This window comes from Cyprinodon tularosa, unplaced genomic scaffold (assembly GCF_016077235.1).
Source record: "Cyprinodon tularosa strain WSP-4 unplaced genomic scaffold, ASM1607723v1 ctg933, whole genome shotgun sequence".
NCBI lineage: Eukaryota > Metazoa > Chordata > Actinopteri > Cyprinodontiformes > Cyprinodontidae > Cyprinodon > Cyprinodon tularosa.
The window spans coordinates 166,894-182,563 of NW_024039711.1; the positions used below are offsets into that span (position 1 = coordinate 166,894).

The 15,670-nt window shown below is 42.5% G+C and overlaps 1 protein-coding gene across 1 annotated transcript in view; it reads right to left on the reverse strand.

Moving 5' to 3' along the window:
- LOC119776445 (integrin alpha-11-like) overlaps positions 1-15,670 on the reverse strand; it is an 87,096-nt gene that overhangs the window by 62,714 nt on the left and 8,712 nt on the right. Inside the window, exon 2 of the mRNA XM_038274838.1 lies at positions 9,385-9,496. Within this exon, the coding sequence (XP_038130766.1) occupies positions 9,385-9,496 (112 nt within the window). The remainder of the gene's footprint in view (positions 1-9,384; positions 9,497-15,670) is intronic.

Below are 15,670 nucleotides of genomic sequence, written 5' to 3' on the forward strand. Positions count from 1 at the left end.
GGCGTCGGGGTACCACCCAATGACTGACACTCTGGAGGGAAAAATGCAGGTATGTGACCATGATCATCAGACGTGAGATGATTATCTGTGTGTGTCACTTACCTAGTTTGACAGTCCATCCTTTCCAAGGAAGGAAGGATCTAGCCAATGGAATGCCAAACGAGTTGCAGCGCAGAGCCGCCCAGAGTGTCTCCAATGCAGCAACCTCAGTAAGCAGGCAGGAATACGATCCAGGTCAGGGAAAACAGATCAGACAGGGCAGTTCTGGAATCCAGGAGTCCGCAGCCAGGTCAGGGGTTCCGATCCACACAGGAACAGACAGATCCAGGCTTCGAGCAATCCACAGAGCGTTTAGGCAAGTTACATGAGTCCAGCAGCGAGCTCAGACAGAGATGCAGACAGGCAGGCTCAGTGGTTGAGGGACAGAGACAAGACATGGTACCAGGATAACTGTGAAACTTTAGGCTGGTCTCCACGTAGGAGCCAGGATTACGGGAATTTACACTGTACTCCACCAATAAAAACACTTAAAACCTCAACCCACTGTCCTCTGGGAACGGGGACGCGAACCGTGGAAATAACTCTAACTAACCTAAACCGAACAAACAACAATCCATGACCAGGCCCCGGTAGCTGGGCTGAGCCAAATATAAAGCAACAGCTTTATATCAGCTATCAGGGCAGATCATGACAGGATCAGTACCGAGACAATTTTTTTTTTTTTTTTAGTTTACAACTAACAACTCAGAACACATGAAAATTACAACAGTAAAACTTTTCCCGATATAGACCTGTTAGACATCGTTGGAAAGCTTTGATTCTCCACAATTCAATCACCAAGTTCATTTTATAGACACAGCGAGCCCCAAAGCAAAAATAACACAAATATAGCAAAATCCAGAATCCAGAAGTCGTTTTATACATCCAATCTTCAATTGTTTACTACATTCGTCCATAAAGGCCCACAGATTAAAAGTAATCCAGAATATTCATAATAAAAACATTCCATGATGAGAAAAACACCACATAACGTCTGGTTGTTCTTATCAGAAAAGTTAGCTGGTCATAGCTAATGCTTAGCATCTTGCTAATATTTACTTCTTAAAACTTATTTCCTCAGTTGTCAGCCCGCAAAGTTTGGTATGGTTCTTTACATCACCTTCATATCTACAAGACAAAAGTGTCAGCATCGTTTTATGATGCGATTTGAGTCAGGAACAGTCGCTGAAATCTAGCACCTAGTAGAGCGATATTCTGCTTTCAGCAATACATAAAAAAAAACACTAAAACAGCCTTTTGGACGTTTCTTTGACTGCTCTGAGAATGTCTGATGATGACGTCACTCAGTACAATGAAGAGAATGTAAAACGTCTCCATTTCTTCCAGAAAAGTCTTCAATATTTTCTATACAATTTAGTTTAGCATTCTTTTACGTTTTAAGTATATAAAGTATATTTAGTACCATATTGCATAGGTAACTACAACTCTGGTTCTAGTTAATCATGTATAAATAATCTACAGGTAAAATATCACAACAGCCATGAGTAGAAAAACCAAGTGCACTGCAGACCTCACTCACTACAGTAAAGGTCATTATATATGATTAATCAATAATGGACCAATAAGTGTTTAGAAAAAAATGCTGCTAAAAAAATATGAATTCTCAAAAAAAGCTGTATAAGTTCAGTACTCATATAAATGTATTTTTTATCCATTCACCTCTGATACCCTGCTAAAAATGATATATGCAGCTTACCTTTAAAGGCCATTTCCCTGCTGAATTGTTAAAGAGCCAGAAAGACTAACATTGTTGAATAGAGGCACAAACAACGCCACATGTGGTTTGAAGGTAATTATGGAAAAAAAAGGCAGTCACATTCCAGAGGAGATGCCACAGTAGAATTGCATGCAGTTTTTTTTTTTTGCTAATTTACCTCCGTCCCACTAATGTTGCATTTTCCCACATCAAACGTAGTGGGGAGGGGTTGATAAACCACATTTATAGAAGCAGACATACTAAATCTACAGCTTGAAGCTCTACACAGAGGAAACAAATTGTCGGACCTGCTTTACTTTAAACTTCCAACTGTTTTGGTTATGCTTTTTCACATAGCTTATTGAGTTATTGTGAATTGCATTTACATTTTATTATTAATGTTCCCCAATAATGCGTTTTTGTTCAGGAGAAATAAAATTATCAAGCTGGAAGATGTCCAACATTTTTCATTTTGAAAAAAAATAACATCCAGAATTTCCCCACTGTGGGACACATAATTAAACAACGGGGCTATCAGCATTTTTATTACATTCACCTTTCCCTATAAAGAGAGTTTCCATTTTGCCCGTTTATTAAGTCATTCCAAAAAAGTTCAAAAACAATCCACTGGACCTTGTTTCCATATTTGAAGACATTTCTCTTCCCATCCAGGAAGCTTTTTCAATTCAAAATATCAGAAATAGTGTTGACTTCAAAGCTTTATAGACTGGAATAAAGCAAAGCCTTGTTTTTGTTTATAAAATGTGCAAACCTAACCTGAGGATGATTATAGTGGGAAGGAATCAACTCAAGAGCTGAATTGTAGGTTTTTGAAAGCTGAAATCTGAGTCCACCTCCTCTTTTTAAGGTTGGTTTTACTTTTTTAACATAGATGGCTTCCTTTTCCTCCTGCATAATTCCTTTGGTTCTCGGGTTATTCTTATGTATTAGATGGGAAAGCCTTCTTATGTTATCAACTGCCGATCTGTTATTGATAAAGCCTACCTGATCTTCATTTATGATATCCAGAACTACTTTTTCTTACCGTGATGCTAGTGTTATTGTTAATATTTTACAGTCTACTCTTTTTGCCATTACTGTTAATATATAGTACAAATTTTACACATTCAGTGTTCAAATGTTACAGGGGTTGGTACGGGGTATGGTCATTTAAGAAGGGGGATGATTCTTTAAGATTTTTTTTAAGAAGGGGGATGCCATCCCCCCTCAACTTGAGTAATGGCCATATCTATTAAACTTGCTAAATGTTATGTTGGGGACAGTGTTAATTTCATCAACCAGGAGCATGATGAAAATATTTTGTTAATGCCCCTATTTCCTGTGACGATAACGAGACAATAACGCACAAAAATTGTTTCCAGATAATGAAAATAAAAAATTTAATTGACGAATCGACATTAGGATTCGTAATTGTTTTTAATTGATTTGTAATTTGTAATTGTTAATATAAGTATTTCTTGAGCTACATAAAAGCTAACGCGTTGTTGCCGTTTGTCCCTACACTGCGCCTGTGCATTGCTCTGTAAGTAGCAGAGGGCTTATACTAGTCACTTGTAGTAGTTAACCATGGCTAGCTCAACTTCGCAGTCATTGAGTGGGGCTCTGATAACGGTGTACAGTTTGTTGGAGGAGCTGAGCGAAAACAACGCTTGGATGTATGGAACCATTTCATTTACAACGCAAAGGAAAACACCAGAGGAAGGACAACACCAAAGGGCCTGTGGCTTCAAAATGACAGAAAAAAACACAACAAATCTCAAGCAACATCTGAGGTGCCAACAAGGTGGTAGTAGGAACTGATGGACCTGTAGATGTAGGAACGGTTGGGCCTGTAGTAGTAGGAACGGGTGGGCCTGTAGTACTGGGAACTGGTGGGGCTGTAGTAGTAGGAACTGATGGACCTCTGGTAGTAATGGCTGGGGCTGTAGTAGTAGGAACGGGTGGGCCTGTAGTAGTAGGAACAAGTGGGCCTGTAGTAGTAGGAACATGAGATACCATGTAGTAGACTAGAAATGTCCTTAATCCAGTAATCTGTCATATTTTACATTAGAACAGGATTTTCCAGAAAGTTTACTCTCTCATCTTCAACCTCAGAGATAAGCCCCTACTCTTCTAGAATCCCAGATCCGCCACTGGTTAAATCTATGATTAATGATGAAATTAATTAAATTAATGAACAACTATAAATCATAGCCATCCCAGTTATGAAAAGAGAGGATTACTGTGTCTTGTCTATAATAACAGTCTGTAGCTTTTTTTAATTCAATTCTATTCAGTTTATTTCTATACAGTAGCTCCAATTCACATCATGTCATCTCAGGTCACTTTCCAAATCACTAGATCATCCAGTCTGATTGATTCAAAGTTCTCTATCTAAGGAAAACCAGCAGATTGCATCGATTCATTGACTCTTCAGCAATCCCTTTGCTTAGCAAAGCTATGCTGTTTTCTTTCCTTCATGTCTTGAACCAGGACCAATATTGTGAATAGACATGCAAACGCACGAACAAAAGATGAATTTAGACATTTAGCAATATTTCCACATTTTTTCGGGCAGACTCTTTCAGGCTTGCAACACATTTTTACTGTTGAAATCTCAGGTAAACAAGTGGAAAGTATCTGTATTCGTCTCAGGTCCAACTCCTCCAGCTTTAGTTTTTCCATTTACAGCAATCCCAGTTGCCTTCTTAAATTAGCTGTATTAGCGTTCCAGGTTCAAGCTGGATGGCTAAATCCCTCATTTGTTTTGTTCCCCCCCTTATTGGTTTTTAAGCAAAGAATTAAAGTTTTTTAAAGATTACTACTACTACAGGCCTACCAGTTCCTACTACAACAGGCCCACCCATTACTACTACTACAGGCCTACCAGTTCCTACTACTACAGGCTCACCAGTTCCTACTACCACAGGCCCACTTGTTCCTACCACTACAGGCCTACCAGTTCCTACCACTACAGGCCCACCCATTACTACTACTACAGGCCCACCCATTACTACTACTACAGGCCCACCAGTTCCTACTACCACAGGCCCACCAGTTCCTACCACTACAGGCCTACCAGTTCCTACCACTACAGGCCTACCAGTTCCTACTACTACAGGCTCACCCATTACTACTACTACAGGCCCACCAGTTCCTACTACTAAAGGTCAACTTGTTCCTGCTACTACAGGCCCACCCATTAATACTACTACAGGCCTACCAGTTCCTACTACTACAGGCCCAGCCATTACTACTACTACAGGCCCACCAGTTCCTACTACTACAGGTCCACTTGTTCCTACTACTACAGGCCCACCAGTTCCTACTACTACAGGCCCAGCCATTCCTACTACTACAGGCCCACCCATTCCTACCACTACAGGCCCAGCCGTTCCTACTACTACAGGCCCACCGGTTCCTACTACTACAGGCCCAGCCGTTCCTACTACTACAGGCCCACCGGTTCCTACTACTACAGGCCCAGCCGTTCCTACTACTACAGGCCCACCGGTTCCTACTACTACAGGCCCACCCGTTCCTACCACTACAGGCCCACTTGTTCCTACTACTACAGGCCCACCGGTTCCTACTACTACAGGCTCACCGGTTCCTACTACTACAGGCCCAGCCGTTCCTACTACTACAGACCCATCAGTTACTACTACAGGCCCACCGGTTCCTACTACTACAGGCCCAGCCGTTCCTACTACTATAGGCCCACCGGTTCCTACTACTACAGGCCCACACGTTCCTACCCCTACAGGCCCAGCCGTTCCTACTACTACAGGCCCACCGGTTCCTACTACTACAGGCCCAGCCGTTCCTACTACTACAGGCCCACCGGTTCCTACTACTACAGGCCCACCCGTTCCTACCACTACAGGCCCACTTGTTCCTACTACTACAGGCCCACCGGTTCCTACTACTACAGGCTCACCGGTTCCTACTACTACAGGCCCAGCCGTTCCTACTACAGGCCCAGCCGTTCCTACTACAGGCCCAGTCGTTCCTACTACAGGCCCAGTCGTTCCTACTACAGGCCCAGCCGTTCCTACTACTACAGACCCATCAGTTACTACTACAGGCCCACCGGTTCCTACTACTACAGGCCCAGCCGTTCCTACTACTATAGGCCCACCGGTTCCTACTACTACAGGCCCAGCCGTTCCTACTACTACAGGCCCAGCCGTTCCTACTACTACAGGCCCAGCCGTTCCTACTACAGGCCCAGTCGTTCCTACTACAGGCCCAGTCGTTCCTACTACTATAGGCCCACCGGTTCCTACTACTACAGGCCCAGCCGTTCCTACTACAGGCCCAGCCGTTCCTACTACAGGCCCAGTCGTTCCTACTACAGGCCCAGCCGTTCCTACTACTACAGACCCATCAGTTACTACTACAGGCCCACCGGTTCCTACTACTACAGGCCCAGCCGTTCCTACTACTATAGGCCCACCGGTTCCTACTACTACAGGCCCAGCCGTTCCTACTACTACAGGCCCAGCCGTTCCTACTACTACAGGCCCACTTGTTCCTACTACTACAGGCCCACCAGTTCCTACTACCACAGGCCAACCAGTTCCTACTACTACAGGCTCACTCTTCCTACCACTACAGGCCTACCAGTTCCTACTACTACAGGCTCACCCATTACTACTACTACAGGCCCACCAGTTCCTACTACTAAAGGTCCACTTGTTCCTGCTACTACAGGCCCACCCATTACTACTACTACAGGCCCACCAGTTCCTACTACTACAGGTCTACTGATTCCTACTACTACAGGCCCAGCCGTTCCTACTACTACAGACCCATCAGTTACTACTACAGGCCCACCGATTCCTACTACTACAGGCCCAGCCGTTCCTACTACTACAGACCCATCAGTTACTACTACAGGCCCACTCGTTCCTAGTACTACAGGCCCACCTGTTCCTACTACTACAGGCCCACCAGTTCCTTACCTTCTTCCTTATGGCAGCATGTTGGCACCTCAGTTGGCATCTCGCTTGAGATTCATTGTGTTCTTCTTTGCCATTTTGAAGCTGCAGACTCTTTGGTGTCGTGTTGTCCTTCTCGTTGTAAACAAAATGGCTCCATACATCCAGGCGCTGTTTTCGCTCAGCTCCTCCAACAAATCGTACACCGGTATCAGAGCCCCACACAATGACTGCGAAGTTGAGCTATGAGAATAAGGCTCTCTGCTACTACTGACTGAGCGCCGCGAGGCACTGTGGGACAGCCGCCGTGTGGGACAAACAGGGCAACATGTGTAATCTTCTATGAAGCTCAAGAAACACTTATATTAACAATTACAAATGAGAAATTAATTATAAACAATTACATTTCTTAATGTCCATTTGATCATTGCTCGTAATTTCATTTGTTCTTAGTCTCGTTAAGGAAAATCATTTTTTATTTTTACCGTATTTTTATTTTCTGGAAACGATTTTTGTGCGTCATTGTCACGGGAAAAAGGGGCGTTGATGAAATATTTTCGTCATCATCCCGGTTGATGAAATTAACACGGCATAGGAAGGAGCAATCAGCTAAGTGAGCTTAGTGCTTGGAAAAAATCTTTCATTCCTTTAGAGACAGCATGAAAAGTCAGCTGAGTACAAAACATAGAGAGGAAAACAAGAAGAAAAGGGACAAGAAGAGAGGGACAAAACCTAGAACAGATAATGGATGTCTATTCTATTAACATTTCTCTATCTGTAGAATGGGTCTGTTTTATGTGTTGTCTTCTCAATTCAGAGGGGCCTCCTGCTTGTTTTTGCCTAGGGCCCCAAATTTCTTAAATCCGCCCCTGCTTGTAAATCTGCCACTAATGCAGGTCCCCATCTGTGTACAACTTATAACCCCTAATACTATTAGGATGCTCCCAGGATTTTGCTGGGAAACACTATGCAGGTTACAATCAGTGGTGGTTGGCCAATAGAGGGTGCAAGGGGGCTGCCTTTGTTGTTGGCATTCATATAAATATACTGGTGTGATAACTTAGTATAAATTTGACTGTTTTTTGTTAAATGTCTACTTTGAAGTTATAGCCCGCCAGGAGAAAACCCCACCAGCGATCACTTGTTACTGGACATATTGATAACATGTCAGAGTACAAAAAGAACTCAAGCAGATGAGATGTGTAATGATCATATTGTTTAGTTTGATCTATCTCTATAGGTATGCTTCTATAGGCGTAGACTGCTGGAGGACATAGGGACCCCTTTTTTATCATTTTGCTTTGTTCTATCTCTATTCTCCCACTCTGCAGAATCTGTTAGTTCAATATTTTCAGACTGAACTCGTTTCCAACCATAACATACCATGTGAGATCAAGGAGACAAAATGGAAATAGTGAAGTGACCATAATGTCTCCATCTTATCCCTGAGTTCTGGTCCCACCCTTTCACAAACAAAACAGCTAAACCTCATAAATTCATATTGCACCTAAATGAGTCTCTCTTTATTTGTAAACTTCGGGTTCACTTCAAGACTCCTGGTTAACCAGAAGTAGTCTGTATGTTTTCCAGTGGTTTCTCTTAGTTGTAGAGTTAGATTTACATGTTTTTTTCTTTGTTATATTTTAAGACAAACTCTCTGAAAAGGTGAACATAAAACTGACGTGAATAATTTTTCTGTTCATCCTTTTTAGTGATCAATTCTATTCAGTTTATTTCAATAGCACCAATTTACCTCAGGTCATTTTCCAGTTCACCAGATCATCCAGTCAGATTGATTCAAAGTTTTCTATCTAAGGAAAACCAGCTGATTGCATCGACTCATTGACTCTTCAGCAATCCCTCACACTAAGCATGCTTGTAGCGACAGTGGAGAGGAAAAACTCCCTTTGAACGTGAAGAAACCTCTAGCAGAGCCAGGCTCAGTGTGAGCGGCCATCTGCTGAGGCCCACTGGGGTTCAGGGAGACAGAGGCAGACATAGAGAAAGAAGCATAGATACAAAAGGCAACTGTCAACCAGCTCCACAGGCGGCCCCGTCCAGGAAACACACAGCCAGGCAGACGAGGTCCGAGCCAGCTCCCATATCAGAGGATGAAGAGAGCACATCCAGTTAGTCACAGCCAAAGAAACAGGACTACACTGAAAAACAGGCAAAGCTCCAACATCTAGAAACAAAGGTGTTGATTGCAGCAGCACAGCTGATATTTCTCTCCAGGATATATTTAATTTCTCTCGTAGATTCCAATCCTTTGTGCCTATAAAGTTAGCTGATCATCAAATTACTGCAGTGTACTACATGTATTTTAAAAGTGCAACAAGGCCTTCCATGACTAAAAACTGGGAATATATTTCCACAGTTGGTGAGTGAAATCCAAACAATGTGCTGTCTGGTGTAAAAACCTCGGATAAGGGCAAGAGTTGCCCTCAGATTCCACATCCTCCTTCACCACTCCATGGTGGCGGAGGATGTGGGCGAGGATGCTAATCTGGAGCTTCGTCAGATAGCTGTGATGTGGGCACCGTTTGAAAACTCCGACCTAAGAGAATCATGGATGGGCAGACGGAAAACTGAGAGACAAACAAATCAGAAGTCCCACAGTGTTTTGTCTTAAAATGGGATTTGTGTTACTGGTCTGGTTGAAGCTTGATGCAGGGGCATCCTTACCACTGACGGCCTCCTGCCTCATGCTGCTGAACCGTGTAACCAAACTGGGCGTCCGTAGAACCGTGGAAGATCTTATAGTTCTTGGTGTCGAAGTTGAAGCAGAGCTGGAGATCTAAAAGGAGAGAAGATCCCACTTTACTAAAACAATCGCTAATTACTTGCACACATTCAGTCTTGTTTTTGACAGCCATCTTAGATTTAATCTTCTTCAGGACGAAAACCATCCTTAGTTTTAGTCACATTTTAGTCATTACTATATGTAATAGTTTTAGTGGGTTTTAGACGACTAAAACTAAAACAGGTTTTAGTCTGGTTTTAGTCAGTTTTAAGTTGCACTGTGTAACCTAGCGGCTGGATTTCCAGTGAGAAAATGAACTTGTCAGGCAAAGTGAAGTGGAAGTATCTGCGGGTTTATTCAACTTCACAGCATTCAGCTTCAGTCAGCTTAAATAGATACAGGTGGTGGACTAAACTATTGACATGAAATTTAACCCCTCCTCACTTCCATCTAAGAACACACATTTCAATCAAATATCTACACACATTACGGTTATTTTTTTTTTTTACATTTTCTGATTTAAACTTACACCCAAACACCATAGAAATCCCAGAAAAATGTGTACATCTCCCCCTATATTTTCCACGGTCTCTCCCAGAACCTATAAAAGGTGTCTGGACTTCCCCAGGGAAGCATTTGTCCTAACAGCCTGAACACAGAAAAGGCAGGTAAGTAAGTTCCTAGCACCACAACATTTCTTTTGCACTCACTACCAACAGACCTTACACGAACATTTGCTTAAGTTTCTAAATAGTAGTGATGGCAAGATAAGGCCTCATCGAACCGTTTGGCCAAATTGCTTCAACGATCCCCAGAGTTCATGAGGCTTCATGTGAATATGTCACCACCTACTGGTGGTGTGCAGAATTACAGTTAGTAATAGAATATGTGATTTCTTTTTGGCAATTGTTTTTCATTTTTTTGTTTTCCCATTTAAGTTCCTTTGTAATTGTTAATGATTGGTGTGTTTAATAAAATCTTTTGTAAGTTTTTTTTTGTGTAAAATGTTTTAGAAGAAAACAATCATTGTACGTACACAGTTTTGCCATTTTGGTGAAATGAGCTCAGCAGTCAGTAAAAGTGTTTGTGCAAATTGGGCAATGATGAGCAAAATGAAAGGTGTTTGTCATTTTTATTCAAAAATGATAGTTTGTCCATAGTTTTTGGTTTTAATTGGGTTGGAACTTATATGTTCAATCAATGTTTTGGCTAAACCAACCAATCTAATTTGGCAGTGTTTCTACCAAATCTATATTTGTGAAAAGGCAAACCAATGCAGATTAGTCGCATTAGCCAAAATACTTAAGTATAATCGCAACTTTCAAAAGTCAACATTAGGTCTTAAACCTTCAGCCTCAAGAATGAAAGTCAATGTCTTACAGTTGACCCTACCAATATACACTATATTGCCAAAAGTATTTGCTCACCCATCCAAATGATTGGAATCAGGTGTTCCAATCACTTCCATGGCCACAGGTGTATAAATTCAAGCACCTAGGCATGCAGACTGTTTTTACAAACATTTGTGAAAGAATTGGTCGCTCTCAGGAGCTCAGTGAATTCCAGCGTGGAACTGTGATAGGATGCCACCTGTGCAACAAATCCAGTCGTGAAATTTCCTCGCTCCTAAATATTCCACAGTCAACTGTCAGCTGTATTATAAGAAAATGGAAGTGTTTGGGAACGACAGCAACTCAGCCACGAAGTGGTAGGCCACGTAAACTGACGGAGCGGGGTCAGCGGATGCTGAAGCGCATAGTGCGAAGAGGTCGCCAACTTTCTGCAGAGTCAATCACTACAGACCTCCAAACTTCATGTGGCCTTCAGATTAGCTCAAGAACAGTGCGCAGAGAGCTTCATGGAATGGGTTTCCATGGTCGAGCAGCTGCATCCAAGCCATACATCACCAAGTGCAATGCAAAGCGTCGGATGCGGTGGTGTAAAGCACGCCGCCACTGGACTCTAGAGCAGTGGAGACGCGTTCTCTGGAGTGACGAATCGCGCTTCTCCATCTGGCAATCTGATGGACGGGTCTGGGTTTGGCGGTTGCCAGGAGAACGGTACTTGTCTGACTGCATTGTGCCAAGTGTAAAGTTTGGTGGAGGGGGGATTATGGTGTGGGGTTGTTTTTCAGGAGCTGGGCTTGGCCCCTTAGTTCCAGTGAAAGGAACTCTGAATGCTTCAGCATACCAAGACATTTTGGACAATTCCATGCTCCCAACTTTGTGGGAACAGTTTGGAGCTGGCCCCTTCCTCTTCCAACATGACTGTGCACCAGTGCACAAAGCAAGGTCCATAAAGACATGGATGACAGAGTCTGGTGTGGATGAACTTGACTGGCCTGCACAGAGTCCTGACCTCAACCCGATAGAACACCTTTGGGATGAATTAGAGCGGAGACTGAGAGCCAGGCCTTCTCGTCCAACATCAGTGTGCGACCTCACAAATGCGCTTCTGGAAGAATGGTCAAAAATTCCCATAAACACACTCCTAAACCTTGTGGACAGCCTTCCCAGAAGAGTTGAAGCTGTTCTAGCTGCAAAGGGTGGACCGACGTCATATTGAACCCTATGGATTAGGAACGGGATGTCACTTAAGCTCATATGTGAGTCAAGGCAGGTGAGCAAATACTTTTGGCAATATAGTGTAGATAACTATTGAAGAGACAGCAACAGCACTTAACACTACAGCTACAGTTGTGTCCAGCGGTTTGCTCAGAGTCTGATCATTACATTGTTTAATCTAACTAAAATAGTTTTAACCAACTAGATTGGTTGTTTTCCCAACCAATCTATTTTTAGAGTCTATCCAGCTGACAGCAGCTCTCCTACAAACTCCTACATCTTGACTGAACACTGAGGCTGTTTAGATGCCTGTCTAAGTTCTTTCTGACCCACTTTCCGACGTGGTCACCTGGTATCTCGATGTGTGACACCACTGGTGCAAACCTATGCTTACAGTGCAGGGTTAAATTAAGTGTTCCAGTGCTAAGCAAGCTAGTTTTTAATAATGTGCAAAGGTCCCGTTAAAGTGCTATAAGCTATTTACTAAAAAAACAAACAATTTACATAAAAATAGTTCCAGCAATGAAGACCTCTTCATTCATAAAACAGGTAACCTTTATAATTTGAAATGACAGCCAGATTCTTTACTAAACTGACAGCTCTATCCTAGATGCTACAGTAGTTGGGTATTGTTTTTTTCTCATTGGTCCTTTCTTGTTTCTGCTCTGCTCACACCTGCTCCTAATCTGCTCCGTTAAGCCTCTCTTAGTCTCAGTCTCCTACAAATACTCTCTCTGTTCTGTTCTTCTTTGCTGGGTCCTTGTCTAACCACATCAGGCTCCCTCCTACTCGTCTCTCTGAGCGTTCCTCCTGGTTATTAAGTTATTCCCCTGATGACTCCATGGTTTTTGGTAACGTTTGACTTATGTTTTCTTTTTTTTTTTTTAGATCTTTGATTTTTTTGGACTCCTGGTTCCTTGTTTTGTTTTTGGACTTTGTTTTCATTACTCATCATTAAATCTACTATAAATTCACCTTTGCCTTCCTGCCTCTGCTTTTGGGTCAACAATTCACAAACAAATCCTGAAACTTAGTTAAGCAAATTGTGCAAAACAGCAATAAAAAAATCTAAATCCTATCAGATTTATAATCCCCATCCTGCAGATATATTAGAATCTGTCCTTAAATTACAGCCAAACTCATTTACACAGTAACCGATAAAAACCTTTGGATCAATCAAACATTACCGCCACATATCTGACTCAATAACCATTAAAACAACTATTTTCATTCATTTCAGACAAAACTATTTACATACTTAGATTATATTAAACTGCACTTCCAATATTCGCCACTGTTTGGCGCCATGTAACCTTTCTTCTGATCACGGAGCAACCGGCTTGCTTGGTCTCGCAATGAATCCTGGGAAAACCAAGGATAGCGAGGATACATCGACCCGTCAATCCCGAACCCTTCAAATCGGGCAAAAAGGATGCATTTGCTGGCCACATAACGATGAGTCTTGGAATCCGACCAGACCTCGGCGCCGCGCTATGAAGTAATCGTCCATCGAATCTGGCCTTAGAAGGTCGCATCCCATGATTTCGAACAGGCCCAACGTGTCGATTCCCATTGACTTCCATTGATTTTCAATCATTTTGAACCCTTTCTATGCCCTAACCATCAAAATATCCCTAAACCTACCATTGCCCTCTCACAAACCAACTACCAAATTAGCTGGTGAGGAAATGTCCTAAATCTAAAAATATTTTCCCCACTCTGATGCCTAGACATCAGTGCACGCGCACATCTCTATATCAGTTAATCAGTAAAAAAATAAAATCATTTTCATCTGGGAGCGGCCATTTTTGCCCAAATAACCCCTCCTTCCTGCCATCTTCTGGCAGTGACGTCACGGTTAGAGGCAGGTTTACCATTAGGCAATGGTAAATCTGAACTGTCTTCTCCGTTCAGAGGGCCCCCTGCCTGTCTTTGCTTAGGGCCCCAAATTTCCTAAATCCGCCCCTGTATACAGTAATTTGCCACCTCTGGAACAAGTAGTTCTAATCTAAACCAGAAGGTGGCAGCACTCTTACCTACTTTTTAACTACGGCTCTTTTACAAGTATTTTTTCAGATTATATATATATGGGAAAGTTTGTCTCTGCAGTCATCTACAAATCTTCTTTTTAAGTAACGATAAAGAACGACAGCTTAACCCATTTCATTTATATATTTTGTAGGAGCTAAGATTAATTTAAAATGCCCCAATGTATAACTACAGAATGTGCATAGCTTTATGAGCAAGTACCGCCTGAAAATCTAGGCTGTCTGCAGTCATTTATTTGGAATGAACATGCAAATATAGTGCGTGTTCATTTTCCAGTTTGTCCATTGTGCTCTGCATAGATTGGCCGTGAAATCTCTCTGGCGCGTAACCGTTTATGGCAGCCCCTCAGTACGCATTGGTCCCTGCCTGGGAACCCCATGATCATTTTCTGAAACCCCCACTGAGTGATGGAGGGCCGGGTCAAACATGCGCACCCCTGCCTTCACGTAGCTCCCCTTCTCCCTGTTTTTGTTTCTACAAAACCACTAACTACTCTGAGGCCACATTATTTCCTATTTTATTTTATTTCCTCTCTTGTGCGGTATAGACTGTTGTTTATTACTGACGGTCTGCTCAGAGTGCGACTACCTGCCAGCACAGATGGTAATTATCTTTTTAAGAAAAGTTTCTCACTCTTTATAGCAACGGTTTCCTCACAGCTGAGAGAAACTGTTTTCTGCATGAGCCGACCCAGGAATGATTTATCAGATCTGCTGGCAGGAGGCACAGAGGGCTTGCCAGAGTGAGGATACAGGATTCTGATCCGTGTCTGAACGTCTGGTTTTGCTGCCACTGATTTGACTAACTTGGATGGTTTTCTGGCACTAACTGCACATTTTTTGCATTTTTCACAGAGCTGACTAAACCTTTCCTTTGTCAGATGTTGCTCTTGGTGGGATACAGTGTTTATTGGCTGTACAGGCTGCATATTTATTTTTGCTGCTATCATAAATGAAAACAGAAGCAGCCACTGCAGATATAAAGTCTGAACTTTAGGTGCAAAATTTACCATTTCTCAAATGAAGTGGTGCTATAAGGTATGCCTCCAATTAGACCAGAAATGGAAGTGATTATGAGAGAAGGAAGCAGCTTTTAGACGTGGCTCTGCAAGTCATTTCTTCAGCAGGCAGACAGATGGCTGGCCTTGAACCACTGCAGCTCCTGCTAGTGTCACTTTCCTGGCAGGTAGAACAGGACTGAGGTTATGAGGCTGTTCAGGCTCTCTTCACATCATGATGATACAGAGCGATGTGGAAAACTCTAATCTTATTCAAGGTAGTCATAGGCTCAGTTTCTGGTTTAAAGGTGATTTGTTGGAGGTTAGGTTCCACCTGGTCTATCTGTCACCGGGGGGAGGGGATTTACCATTAGGCAATACTAGGCAGCTGCCTAGGGCCCCAAGTTCCTGGGGGCCCCATAAAACTCTGTTTCCATGTATGGTTAATACAACTATTCCTTATTTGTGCACATTAATTAAGGACAGTGAAAAGAAAGACTTGGTTATTTACTTTTGCCATCGCCTTTTTGGAAACACAGGAAGGAGCGAAATCTTTCATTCCTTTAGAGACAGCATGAAAAGTCAGCTGAGTACAAAACATAGAGAGGAAAACAAGAA